General features: G+C 42.1%; 1 protein-coding gene across 3 annotated transcripts in view; it reads left to right on the forward strand.

The window, feature by feature from the left end:
• Positions 1 to 6,383: 6,383 nt before the first annotated feature.
• Positions 6,384 to 14,940, forward strand: part of MAMLD1 (mastermind like domain containing 1) — a 102,351-nt gene continuing 93,794 nt past the window's right edge. Inside the window, exon 1 of one of the 3 annotated variants that reach the window (XM_074206746.1) lies at positions 6,384 to 8,677. In XM_074206746.1, coding sequence (XP_074062847.1) covers positions 8,663 to 8,677 — 15 coding nt within the window. In that variant the 5' untranslated portion in view covers positions 6,384 to 8,662. The remainder of the gene's footprint in view (positions 8,678 to 14,940) is intronic. The other 2 variants (XM_074206745.1, XM_074206748.1) reach the window with 2 other exon arrangements.

Raw genomic sequence — 14,940 nt, forward strand, 5'->3', positions numbered from 1 at the left:
CTGGGTCCTGCTGCTATATATGTGTGTGTGACCTTGGGCAAGGCACTTACTTGCCCTCTCTAGTCTCAGTTTCCTCAACTGCTAAATGACCTAGATGATCTATAAAGTCTTTTTTAACTCCAATACTGTAATTTTATAACTCCCAGCCTCTAGTCTTGAAAATAAAGATGTCATGTAAGGTGGACTATCTGCTCTCCATATGGACAGTTATCCAATCACAGAAAGCAAGACTAGAGAAGCCTGTGTATTCCTTCCTTTTGGGCAGCTGTACTCCACCATCTGTACCACACCTCAGCCTCCACTATTTAGTTTTCTGAAGGTTTTGATCATTAAATGAGAGGCTCTTTTAAAACTGGCAAGGTTACCAATGATTAGAGATTCAGATACCATCAGAGCTGGAAGGGCCCTCAGAAAGATCAACTCCTCCAGAACCCCAAAAGATGCAGTGACTTGCTCAAGGTCACCCAGAGAGTCTATACATGTGCAGCCTATTTTAATTCTCTTTCAGAATTTTTTTTTTGGTCCATCCTGCATTGTTTCCAATTTTCTGGAACAGTCTAAGGATGCTGCTATATAGAGTGATGCTGGGTACCCCTCCACTTGGAAGAGCCCTGGCTAAGGTTGCTAGTTTTCAAAAGTCAATCCCCTTCCCCATCAAAGAGAGCTAGCAGATCCTTCTGTCACAGGAAGGTAGAAAGGATTGTAGGCAGCTTAAAGCTCTTCCCCCCACTCTCAGACTTATTTGCATTTTCACTGGAATAAAAGCCTTTGTATTCCTCAGAGGGGATAAAGTTTTAACATTGAAGGTCAGGCCTCTGCTGGAGAGGATTGCCTGGGGGCGGGGGAGAAAGGAATTCTTGTGTGTTGTCCTCCTCTTTCTTCCAGCCCTATTCAACAGTATTTTCCCATCAAATAACATGTAGCCATTCTAGAGTCCCCCTGTTCAAAGGGGATTTACTGGAGCGAGGCAGGGACTTTTATTTGCTCTCAAGCTAATGTTTATTTCGGGAGTCCCAACTCTAGGGGTACAGGATGGGTGGTGGAAACTGCACTGACTTGAGAATCCAAAGAGGGCAGATTTCACTGAAGTCCTGTGTGACTTGGGGCAAGCCTCAGTTTCCCCATCTGTAGAGTGAAGGAGTTGGACTAGCTGGCCTTCTAGGTCCCTTCCAGCTCAAACCGTATGTTATCTGTCTGTGCATCCCATAACGATGAGGATCAGAGGATCCTCCTTCTGGTAATTCAGTCACTGCAAATCCAGGAGGATTTCCACTTCTGAGTAGAACTCTGGAGTTGAGTTGGTCACTGGTAGATTCTGATCATCCCTCTTCCCTCCCTCATCCCCTGTCTTTCTTTCCATCCTTTTCATTGCATTTTGATTTCAAAAAGTGTCTTCGTAGTCATCTTCCTCTAAGACTTAGTCATGTGGTTTCAAAGTGTGTCACTGTGAAAGAATTCTAGATTGCCCATAGACATTTCCAGTCAGTTTGGGTTTTTGCTGTGGGAAGCCTGGCCTGGCAATCCTATAGAAATCAATCAACAAACAACTGTTCCTTTGAGGACAGTGGACTGATACAAGGGGGATACAAGGACAAAAATGAAACAGTCTGTGCCCTCAAGGAGCTTCCATTCGAACTGGAAGCTAGCTAAGTTTACACAGGATGTCTCCAAAATGAATACAAGCTAGTTGGGAAAGGGAGAGCACTATTAACTGAGCTTTGAAGTAAACTAGGTCTTCCAAGACATAGAGATGAGAAGGGAATTCATTCTAGGATTTGAGCCTAGGTGGAGGCCTCATCATCTCTCACCAGAACTACTGCAATGGCCTCCTCAATGGTCTCCCCGCCTCCAGTCTCTCCCCAACCCATCTGACACACAGATGCCAAAGTGACTTTCCTTCAGCACAGGGCTGAACCTTGTCATTTCCCTACTTCCTCAACAACAATGACTCCCTATTGCTTCTAAGATCCATAGAAATACTTCTACCTAGCTCCAAGATATCTTTTCAACCTCATTGGACATTAGTCCCCCTCTCACACACCACAATCCAGCCAAAGTTCCTCACATACAGCAAACATTCCCTCTTTGGTCTCTTGCCTTTGTTCCACCAGATGTTCCATACCTAGAATCCCCTCTCTCTTCACTGCTACCACTTAGAATCTTTCTCTTCAAGACACAGTTCAAGTGCCATGTTATACAGTCCCAGTTCCCCTCATCCACTTGTGCTCTTCCTCTGAAGCTGCCTTGTATGTACTTATATTTTTTCTGCATATTCTTATATGTGTATTTGTCTCCCCTGGTTAGAGTATAAGGGTTTTTTTGTGTGGAGAGATCTTTTTCCTTCACTTCATTGTATTCTTGTCCCTACTGCCTAGGATAAAGTCTGGAATAAAGTAGGTGCTTCATAAATACTCTTTGTTTGGATGGTTGATTAGGAAAATCACTTGGCAGCAGTATGGAGAAAAGGCCAGAATGAAATGAATGCATGTAGGGAGACCATTTAGGACATCACTGCTGTAGTCCTGGTGAAAGGTGATGAAGGTCCTCCATTGGAGTAGCAGGTGTGTGTGTGTGTGTGTGTGTGTGTGTGTGTGTGTGTGTGTATGTATCTCGAAAAAGGGGATGGCAATGAAGGAAGCTGTGAAGGTCAAAATGGTACCTGCCAGGTCTGACAACTGATTAGATATATAGGACAAAGGATAGTGAGGTATTGACGACGACTTGAAGTTGCAAAGCTAGGTGACTGGGAAGATGATGGTATTTTTAATAGGAATAGGTAAATTCTGAAAGAGGGGTAAGCTTTAGAAAAAAAAGAGAAGTTCTGTGTTGGGCATGTTGGGTTGAGATGCCTACAGGACATCTGGTTAGAAATGTATAATAAGAAGTTAGTGATAAGGACTAGTTTTCACTAGAGAGATTTGGGACTCCAGAGATAAGAAAGGACTATGAGAGCTTTTTGAAAGGGCAAAGAGAATAAGTGGAGGTTCTCCAGGCTGGTCTACCTTCTTATCAAACAAAAGGCTCATTACACATAGCTGTAACTGGGAATTAACTGCTTATTTTGGAATCCTTAAGTCAGCATGATATAAGTTTCATCTTTTTTTTTTTGTTTTTGCAAGGCAATGTGGTTAAGTGACTTGCCCATGGTCATACAGCTAGTGTCTAAAGTTGAATTTGAACTCGGGTCCTCCTGACTCCAGGGTCAGTGCTTTATCTACACAACCTAGCTGCCAGTGATAGACCTTTCTATCATGGTGAGAAGTTCTCCTAGCCTGAACTGGTAAAGGGAAGTAGACCTGGGTTTGCTCAATAAGATATGAAAACCATTTTTCCTAGTTTTTATGAATCATCAATGCAGGAATGCATATACTTAGAGCTAGAAGAAACCTTAGAGAGCATCTAATTCAACTCTCACATTTTGCGAATGGGGAAACTGAGGCCTAGAATGGAGAAGTAACTTACCCAGGGTTCCAACCACTAGCCAGTGGGTAAGCCAGGACATGAACTCCAGGTCTCCAGATTCCTGATCCCGTGTTCTCCTCATCATCCTGTTTCTATTTTCCAGGCTTAGTGGAGCATTTCTAAATGCCCGCCTTCTTTGGGTTTGTTTGTGACCCACTGAACATGTATTCTTCTTTAGATGTTTGCTGTTTTTTACTTTTTCTCTATCATACCCTGTTCCAGCTACTTCAGAATACTGATGACAACTCTCCCTTTTTTAAAAAAAAAAGTGTTTTATGGTTTACAGAGCAGTTTCTTCACAGCAGGCCCTGGGAGACAGGCTAGGCAAGCAGTAGTAACCCCCCATGGGAGAGTCCCAGTGTTCTTGCACAATTGTGGCTTTTAGCTATTTCCTCTGCTGCTTGCAGGAGCCCCTACTACATCTGAGAGCTCTATCAAAAGGAGTTTGATTGGGGGGGGTGGGGAGGGGGACAAGGGAAGCATTCTCTGGGATTCAAGCAAATTGGATCTTGCTGCTGGGTAGGTTCATCCATCTATAAATACCTTGAGACCAACACAGTTTTGTGGAGGTTCCTTGATCATTTTCTTCGAGAAATGGGCCTATGCCAACCTTCCAGAGAACCCAGCTTTGGGTAAGGGAAACCCTTTACCTCAACGGATTCCACTTTGCATTAGCAATTGGCAGGCTAAATTTGACCCATGAAATTTGGAGGCTGGTTGGCCTGAAAAGCTTGTTCAAAAGACAAAGAAAGATGAAAAGAAACCAGTGGATTCTGCTGGTTAGCATAAATAAGTTACTTCAAAACCATCCTCATGTTTTTGATCCTCTTTTTTCTTCCTTGGTGGGAAGGTGGGTACCAGGGAACACCTGAAAGTTTGAGGAAAAGACAATTGTAGGAGCGGGAGCATTGAATTGGACCCTGAATTTCCCCTAGGATAGGAGCTAGACTTCAGAGTTGGAAGGGACCATCGAGAGATCCTCTACTGCAACAGTTTCCCCAACTGGTCTGGTCACAGAAGACCTGGGGACTTAAAAAAATATCTGTGAAACCCAGGAATTCTAGTGTGAGGAAATGTGGAGCTAGGGAATACTTCCAGGATAAACAGCAGGAGATGGGATGAGGTGGGGCAGGGCAAGGGAGGGCAGGAGAATTTTGGAGGGGGGGAGGGGGAATAGCAAAAAATTGTTGTATATAATAACTATTATACACATATCACTGTAGAGTTAGTGTTTTCCATCAGAGAATGTGGCCTGCATTGAGGGGTTCTCATGGAACCCCTTTTTTACATGGCTCATAACCCTATTTGGGAAATGGGCTTTGGAGGTTGCGTCACTAAGCCTTTGACATAGGTCGCCCTGAAACTTTGAAATATGGTCCCTCTGTGGTCATAGATAATGGGAAAAGGAAGTTTCATGGTGGCACTAAGTGAAATAACTTAGGCAAGACTATAAAAAACATTTTGGTCAAGGAATGAAAGCCATGGTAGAGGGTCCTTTGAGCCATCAGACAGTTAGTTTGCTTTTAGAGTATTCAGTTACTTGGAGATGACATTGATTTTTATCAAATGCGTACAACCTGTTTTAGATTTGAGTGCTGTTGAGAGCTTCCGCTTTTCCCTGTGGCCAAAGGTACTCTGTGGTACTTGCTCTAGTTTGTTTGATGTATTTTTAACTTTGCCTTTTCATCAGCTAGATGTCTTGGGGAAAATGCTTATTGCTTGCTCCCGTGGAGATGGACAGGCTGTTCGATAGTTCATATTGGCTTGGGCTACTAATATCAGTAGGTAGACTCGGGAAAGACGGACTCGAAGCCGGAGGTCAGAATGACCGCGATCATGGACCTAACCCTAACGCTAGCCCTCGAATGAGACCTAGATTTGTACTACCTCCTTTGGATTAGCTTTAGACACCATCCCCATCCCCCACCCCACCCCCCCCCCCCCCGCCACTCCCCTCACTTGGGGGATTGCCCAATTTCAACATTTTAACAAGCCTACTTTGGAAAAGGATAAAAAAAAAAAACAACCAAATACCATCCTAGAATCATCAATCTGTAGCTGGGTCTAAGGTCTTCTTAGAGATGGTTGAGTCACAGAAATTCTGAAGTTCTAAGTTGGGAGACACTTGAGAGGTCATGAAGACCAACAGCTGAATCTGAACACAAGTAGTAATGGAGATTCTGTTGGCAGACCTCCATTGAGGAGGAATCTTCTTCCTATATCAATCCAGTTCACTTTTGTTGTTTTTATTTGGTGTTTGAATTTCAGTGACCCCATTTGGGGTTTCCTTGGCAGAGATAGGGGAGTGGTTTGCCATTTCCTTCTCCAGCTCATTTTACAGATGAGGAAACTGAGACAAACAGGGTGAACTGACTTGCATAACTAGTATGTCTGAGGCCAGATTTGAACTCGGGAAAAGGAGTCTTCCTCGCTTCAGGCTTGGCACTTTATCCTTGTGGCCGTATCCATCTGTCTTCAAGTAGAAATTTGCTTCTTTGGAAATTATACTCATTATTCTTAGTTATGCCCACTGGGACCAAGCTGAAAGAGTCTAATCTTTTTTAAACATGCTAGCCCTTCATATTCTTTAAGACATCCATCTTGTACTCTCTGAGTCTTCTCTTCTCCTGGCTAAATAGTCCTATTTCCTTCAGCGGCTACTCAGATGGCGAGATATCAAGTTCCCTTACCCTCTAGTATCCCTATTTTACAGGTGAAAAAATGAGACCCCGAAGGGTAATTTGTCCAAGGTCATATTTATAATCTCATCTGATGTGGGAGGGAGGGAGAAAGGCGGGTGGAATAAGGCATTAACAGAAATGAGCATAATGCAAGTTCCAATGAGACAAGTGTCAAAGGGTTCGAATGGAATGGGCTGGAAGATTAGGAAGGGAGGGAATCTGGAAGGGCTGGTGGAGAAGGGGACATCCATGCTGGGCCTTGAACTAATAAGAGAAATGACTCGGGTGGGAGGTAGGGGAAGTCCCTTACAGGCACAGAAATGAAAAACTATGCTCACAGAACAGAAATGGGAAAGCATGAGCAGTTTACTTGGGCCATTTCCTAGAGCCCTGGAAGGGGAATGATGGGAGATGAGACTGGAAAGGTAGCTTGGAGACTCTGGAAGACTGTACATGAGTTGATCATTTAATGTTTTCAAAGTACTTTGAAGAGAAAAACAGAGAGTATTATGAGTGCCCAACTTACTATTGTTACTCTCCTCCAAGGACAGGGGATAGGGATATTCTGGGCCCTGCCAAGTTATAATTTGGCTTTTGCAAGTACAGGCAATAAAAATGAACATTCTAAAATAATCCAAACCACTTTACTAGTCCAAATGCTTTTATTTCTGAAACATTGGTTGACTTTGCACTCCCAACGGAATGGTTATCTGTATGGCCCTCAAATCCAAAGAAAATAATGATATCCTTTGGTTTGTGTTTGTATTCATGGGAGCTTCCAATGGATCCTGTCAATACATACCTATTTTCTAAGGAAGGGTCAATGTGTCATTTGTCTATAGTTTAGTAGACAAATTGTGAGGAACTCTGAGCCTCCAAGTTCACGACTTGCCAGTGGTTGCCCAGCGACTGTCAGAGTCAGAGCGTGAACTCCACATCTCATTAACTCAAAACCCATCATTTTATTCAAGATACTACCCCAGCTTTTTTTTCCCCTACAAAATGTCATATTTCAGTCTGAACTACAAATTTACAAAAATGAGCACTGGGTAATCCAGAGAAATAGCTCCCTGTAATTGAAATAGAATGGTTTGATGGGTATGATTGTCAGAGCAACTTGAACTGTGCATGCCGGGAACCCTAGCCCGGGCACCCCCAGAGAGTTGAGGTTCAGGGCTTTCCCTTCCTTTCAACCCAGCAAATTCCATATAAATGTAGGCAGCTTAGTTTATAGCTCTCCTCCACCTAAAAGGTTCTTTGGAGAGAGTTACATAAACAAGCAGATACATGAGGGAATACTCCATACCAATTTCTTCTTATGAAGAAAAAGCAATACGATAAGACAGTGAAAGGCAGCAACATTTTTGAGACTGAAAGTTTAGTTAGATTCTTGGTTGTGCGGGAGTTGTTGCTAAAGAGTTCTATAAAAATTATGGACTTCCTTGTCAATGTCTGCTCCAAGGCTCTCTGTGCCTTGATGTGAGAAGACATTTTCTTAAACCTTTGCAGGGGGAATGTTCTGTTCCAACATCGTTCACCCAGATAAGTTTTTTCTAACTTGGAAGCTGGTTATTATCCCTTTTGTTTTTTGTTTTTTTAGCATCCTTTCCTTCAGAAGGAATCAACATTTTGAACCTTGTAAATACTATTGTGATAGGATGGCTATCTTGGAATTGTCAAAGATCGTATTGCCAGGCCCACTATTCTTGTTAAAAGTGAAAATGTCACCGCTTCCTTGGAGGAATTGGACCCTGCCGAGTTGCAGGGGGCCTGAAACCCCAATCTGTCTAGATTTCTAAAATCTAGAAATTTTTTGACAGAAATCGCTACTGAAAGAGTTCCATTTTTATGTATTATTTTGTATGCTCTCCCTGGTTTGGGTTTGGTTTCTTAAAAAAAAAAATCAATGATAGCCCATGAAACCCTTGAGGACAGGTATGTTTTCATTTTTGCCTTCTAGCTCCAATGTCTTACACTTAATGAATGTTTATTGAATTGAATTGAATTGAATAGCTGCCCCTCTCCCTCCTCACCCTTAGCCATGTTTTGTAGATATTAAGGGATGATATTAAGAGATTACTGCCCCCTTCCCTAGAAACTAGGCTTGCACTGTAAGCTAGTGGGTCACATTGCAAGAGTAGCTCATGGTATATTGCCTATGGTCTGGAATAATCTTGCTAACTGCAAGTCCATTTTTGTCATTTGGTTTCTGCAGAACCTCTTAGGAATCACAAATCAACTGGAGAAGCTCTATCTGGGGTCATTATAATGACTCGCCGATAAATGTACAAGTTCTGCCGGAGGCTTTCCCGAGGCTGGCTGTTATGTGTCTGGGACGTTGTCACTACATCACACACTTCCTCGATTTCAGGATTGCCCTCTAAGCCTGTCTAATGGGATTCTCTGTTGCTGACCCTGGCTTACTCTGACCTACTTCCTTCTTCTGTCCCAGCAAGCTGTCAGCAGCTATCAGAGCACCAGGATCCGAAATCATCGGGCACTGAGGGGGAAAAGCAAGGATGTCGCTGGTGAATGTAATTAGCTTTGTTTAACTGGCTTGTTTGCTTTGTAAATCCCTAAATTTGACGAAAAATGATGTGAAGATAAAGTCACCCATTCAAATCGTATGATTCAGAACCTGATGAGAAGGCAAGAGCTTTCAAAGCACCCTAAAACATGGTGGAAAACCCGAAATATGTTAGCCGTGGCAACATAGACTTTCAATAAGAGAAATCAGAAATGCTTATTCTGGAGACAAGACTTCATTTAGCCCCAAATTGTCATCCCGAGTTGTTGGGTTTTTTCCTTTTAACTCGGTGAAAAAAGTAGTTGTTGGTTCTATGTCTTCATATCCGAAACAAATACCAACATTCATAAAGATGTTTTGGATTAACATACCCAAACACCATCAACACACATATACACAGACACACACACACACACACACACACACACACACACACAGACACACTGAAGGAAGAGTTTAAATAATAATCTTGATAGCTATTGAGTCTTTCAAAGTTCTCCTGACTTCTCCCTTTGTTCCATCATTATCTATCATCTTCCAGGTCTTTGTATCATCCTGATCCTTCACTTTACCAATTCAGAACTTGCCTTCCAATCGCTTCAGACTAACACCTTAAACTCTTCTCTCCCCCTCTTACCTCAAGGTTGTGTCCCACTCCATCAATCCAGTCTTCAGTCGTTTGTTGCCATGTGGCTATTGCTTCATTTCTGACATTTCAAAGCATCCTTGGGTCTCTCTCATTCTAACTCAACTTTCCCTTCCAGGCATATCTCACCGCTGCTCTTGATTCTAAGCTTCTTGTTCTAGATTTGTGCTAGAATCTTCTCTCAAAACTGCTTTAACTTTATCTTCCCTTCCCCTCTGGGAGCTCCTCAAAATAAATTTATCCTTTGTGCCATCTTGGTTGAAGTAGAAGGTTATTTTGAAGTCTCAATGCTCCTTCAATCTTTAAATCCTCTGGTCCTGGTGGTATCTTTTTCCATACCGCTATGGACCTTAGTTTGCCTAGCATTATCTTAATCTAAGTCTCCTAGACTTTTCTGCCTTCCTATTTGGATTCAGGGTCACCTCCTTAGTAGAATTTTGTCAATCAAGTGGATGAGAGGAAAAACCAATTGCTGGTGGGCAGGGCCATGCTAGTCAGATTTTTTTTTTTTAAGCGTTAGTGGCACAGCTCAGGGAAGGTGCTCAGAAAGATGTCGTTGACTGTAACAGTAAGCTTCTACAATCGGACATGTTGGCAACACGGATTCCTTCTGCACAGCTGAGTTCCGCTACTTTGCTTGGCTTTAGCCTGAGTCTTGAGTATAAGCCCATAATCATTTGAGAGCCAGGCTATATTTTAACGGCTAGCAGAGTCTCAGACCCAGAAGGTGAAATCCTAGAACTTCCAATGTCCAAGTGCAAGCCAGCCCAGATACAGTCTGATAGCACGGTGGGTTTCTTAAATGAATATGAAATGAATGTCCTAAACCTCTAGAGATTTCTCTACCACTTTAAAGGTAAAGGACATTATAGTTTGGATACACCCAAGTTAGCTAGCCAAGGGGATTTGACTGTCCCTCAACTGAACTGAGGCACATAATGAACAGATCACTTCTTTTATTACACCCACTCTACAGCTCTGAGCTACTTAACACGGAGAAGTGGAAAGTGATAGAGGCAGAAAGAAAAAAAATCATAAGAATAGGAGAGACATAAGCAGGATGAATGAATGACAGTGGTTGATTCAGTGGATGAATTCATGTAAAATTTTGCCCTAGGAGCTTTCCACGGGTATACCCTTATTCCTAGTCATCTTGGGTATATGACAAAAGAAAAACAAGGAATAAAAGTTCCGAGAGTCTGTAGCTCTGAAATCGGTATGAGTCATAGGACTGTGGAGTGTCAGAGCCCCCGGGGGACCCCGGAGATCACACAATCCGACACCCTCAGTTTCCAGATCCAGAAAACAAGACCAGGGGAGGGGAAGGGCTTGTTCAAATTCACTCAAGTAAGGAAGCATTTAGATTCAGGACTCAAATGGAGGTCTTCTGACAACATCCTCGTGCTCTTCCAAGATCTCACACTATCTCCGTAAAGCACACACCACTGATATTGTTTTTTCCTAACTCAAGCAGGTTTAATCTTCAACCCCAGAAATATGTTTGTGTTTGATTGAAAATCTGGAGTTAAATATTTATCTTTCAAGAAATCTGAGCCAACAGTGCCATTGAAGGTGTGGAGGGAATGCTGATCCCAATTGTGACATATTTTTTTTTTTCTGCTTTGAAATAAGCGTCCCTGCCAGTGTAGAGCAGACCAGCCTAAGTAGACAGAGTAGAATCCAGGAGTGATGATATATAGCAGTTCACATACACTTGAGAACATCTCAAGTTCACTTTGTTAACCGAAGCTTAGCTCAGCACAAGCAAACAGGAGCAGTGACCTGACACAGAACAGGCCTGAAGCAAGACTTGGGCCACTTTTCTTAAACTAGCTCCCTCCTCCTCCTCCTTTATTGAAATATCAGGAGCCCCAGTGAGGCGTGCCTAATGACACATGCATTTACAATGAGGCCCCAGTCTGTGTTCTTTAGGACTCGGGGAAAAGAGACTGACTGGATTGAGGAAAGATGTCTGTCTTATTAGCATTTGGGGTTTATGGGCTGAGTATTTTTGAGCTGTGGGGTCAAGTGATTTAGTCTGACACTAATGACGAGGGTTTATTAAGCCTTCTGTTTTTCTGTCTTCTTCCAGGATAGCCCAGAAATGCATAGCTGGTTGCTTGCTAAATAGGTTAACAGTATGTTGAAAGCGGGCCATGAGAATCCACATTCATAGTTTTGAATGCGGAAATTGGCGTCTGCTCCCAAACAGGATTGTCTAATAAAAATATTAGTGTTAGTGTTCCCTTCCATCTCCTTTTGGAGCCCAAAGCTCAATGTCCGCATCGCATTTGGGTTATGTGTGTCCCAACGTAGTGGCTCTTTATGAAATGACATTCCTCCTTTAATGCCTACTTGTATACTTTCATTGAATGAGTTCTCAAAGAAAATTTTCTGGACCCATTTAAGAAATGTGTAGCTATATTTGCCTGTTCTTTTCTCTTTCTAAAGCAGGGGCCAGCCTAGCCAAATGGGAACGAAGAGGCAAACGGATACAAATGAAATTGTATCCTGCAAAACCGTTGGTAGCAACCACACTGCCTTGATCTCCTTTATGGAATAACATTGCAAATATTTGCATTTCTAAGACTTGAGAGAATTTGTTCAGGCAGAAAAGCAAGTTGCTAGAAAGGTCTAAAGGCCAGAAGACTCCTGGTCTTGGAGTCAGGAAGACCTAAGTTCAAATTTCATCTCTGACACTAGTTGCTATGTGACCGAAGGGTAAGTCACTAATCTCTATGAGCCTCAGTTTCCTCATTTGTGAAATGGGGATAAGAGAACCCACTTCATAGAGTTGTCCTGAGGATCAAATGAGATGATTGTATGTAAATGTGCTTTGTGAACCATGAATGTGCATTATTAATGTTATTAAGTGGCATTGTTGGGATTTGTTTATCTTATAAACCCATAGAGATGTGTGAAATGGATTTTAAAAGGTGAGCTAAACCCAGGAGCGGCTTTTTCAGGGTTTTTTTTTTTAACAAAGGCCATACTTTTGCACTGGCCATTCTACCTCTTCCCTGTTCTTATTGCTCCCCAAAGTCAATGCTTCTGTCTGTTTTTAAAACCACACTTTAAAAAAAAAAACAACAAAACTACTTCCTTGGGTAACTTTTCCTATTGATACAATCTTGTTTTGTTGGAAAGGCAGTACAGAGGGTTAGGAGACAAATATGGTGCAAACCTCAATATGTTCTTTATTCAGGTCACCCTGTAAGAAGAACTCTTCCAGGCCTAGGAGGTAGAAGACCCAAGTTTGTTTTTGCTGGGCCACTGAGTCCCTGTGTGACCTCAAACAAGTTACTTAACCACCCTGGGCCCAGTTTCTCTGTCTGCATGTATAATATGAGAGGCATGTTTCAGTAGAAAGAATATACTAGATTTGTAGTCAAAGGTCCTGAGTTCAAATCCTATTTCTATCTGCTTCCTATGTGTGTGTGATCTTGGATAAAGTACTTTTCTCAGAGCCTCAGTTTCCTTAATTGTAAAAGGAGGTAGTCGAACTAGATGACTTCTAAGGTTCCCTTTCAATTTGAAGTTTGGTTCTATCTTTTTCGAGTTGTTATGAAGTTTAACATCAATAGAAGGGAGGGTGTGGGGAGTGTGTTTGTGTGTGTGTGTGTGTGTGTGTGTGTATGTGTATAAGCTCCTAAGTGTCATACAGATGTGAGGCCTCTAGATAAAGATCTAAAGCTAACAAATTAAATTGGTACTTAAGAATCCAAGGGGTTTCTGTTGGTCTTTGGTAGCTTCACCAGTCTTTAAGTGGATAGAGAAGGGGCCCAAGATGGTCATAGAGTCATACTTAGACATGAAAGGGACCCAAGGATCCTAGTTGAACCCCATCATTTTACAAATGAGAAAACTGAGGCAGAAAACTGCTGAGGGACTTGTCCAAAGATTACAAAGGTAATAAGAATCAGAGGAAGGATTTGAACCCAGGTCTTCTGCTAACCAATCCTGAGATCTTTTCACATTTGGATTTTTGAAGCAGTCTATAGTTTTTTAAGTAGTCACCACCAGGACTTTTGAGGGGCACCTAGGTGGTGCAGTGGATAGAGCATTGGTCCTGGAGTCAGGAAGACCTGAGTTCAAATCCGGCCTCAGACACTTAATAACTACCTAGGTGTGTGACCTTGGGCAAGTCACTTAACCCCATTGCCTTGCAAAATAAATAAAATAATCTCATTTCAGATGATCAATGGGTAGATGCCATTAGGTAGATACCAATGGGTAGATATCCATTCTGTGAAACCTTTAAATTGTCAGAGCTCTGGACTATCAGAGCTTGAGAAGGTCATCTAGTCCCATCCCCTCATTCTGTAGATAAAAACATAAAGGGGGAAGGCACTTACCCAAGGTCACACAGCTAGTGGGTGTCAGAACTTTGAGCAGGTCTTTCAATTGATTACTGCTCCAGTGTTCTGTGCTATATGCACCAGGTTTCTCCTCTACCTTGTCCTTCTGAATTCCATTATTGGTTGCCAATCATTTTTTTTTAAACCATTTAACAAAGTTTGGGGTTCTCCTCTCATGTCTGGGGTTATAGAGCTAACCGTACTTCGCACAAAGGATGATGATTTGCTGAAATTATCAACTAAACCAATTGCCTTTCCTACCCCGGTACTTCCAGGAGAACCAGTATAGGAAATTTGGGGTCAGAGGGAATAAATTACCTTAAAACCTCCTATTTTGTGTATGTTTCCTGGAGCAATCCAGGAAACTACACATTCAAGTAAGGGCTAGGAACCGGAAGGATTGGAAGAATTAGAAACTTTTGGGTTTCCTTCCATTTCACCTAGGCCAATGCAAATAGAAATTTACCAGTTTAGGAGGTAGGGAAGCAGGGAGGCCAACTGAGCAGGAATATTGATGGCAGTAAACAATTCTAACTTAACTTAGCTGCCCCTTTTCTCCAGGGTGCTCCAAATGCTTTTATATCCTTGCCAGGCCTAGAAAAGTGTGTTTACTGACCTGTGGTGAGTGGTCTGAGACCCTTGGAGCCCAGCCAGACTGATCCTAACCAACCTTCATTTTTTTGGTCTCTCAGTTCAGGTTTGTGATATTCTTTTTCTAAATCTGAGAAAATCCCAAAGTTTAGAATTTAACTTCAGTTTTTCTTTTGATCTCTTCAATATGCAATCACTTTCAACTCTGTCATTCTATTTCTTAATTAACTGGAAACTCAAAACTCTCATTGTTTATAACTTTTCAGATTGTATGAGTTTTTTATGGCAGAGGGAAGGTTGCATGGTATTCTAGAAAACCAATGAACACTTATTTTTTAAAAAAAAAAAAGGATTTTAAAATGACCCGATATCCCAGGAGTCTAGACAGACTGAATCCAGTTTTGTCATAAGGGTCTGTGTGGCAAGGTTGGTATTTTCTCCAGTGCTGTCATCTCCTTTTTGGCCTGTTGTCCTCTTTTGACCTCCTAAAGTAGCAGAGAACATCGTTCTCGATTCTCAGAAAGGGCAGCCGTAAGCAGCTGTCCATTGCCCACTTAAGATTGAGTGAGTTTTCAGGAAATGGCCAACTTGAAAAACCCTTTGCTTTTGCTTGTAATAATGTTGATTTCTACAATTATTCATTCCTTGAATTAGGATTCTGTCTTAAGAATAAAC

This window comes from Macrotis lagotis, chromosome X (assembly GCF_037893015.1).
Source record: "Macrotis lagotis isolate mMagLag1 chromosome X, bilby.v1.9.chrom.fasta, whole genome shotgun sequence".
Lineage (NCBI taxonomy): Eukaryota > Metazoa > Chordata > Mammalia > Peramelemorphia > Peramelidae > Macrotis > Macrotis lagotis.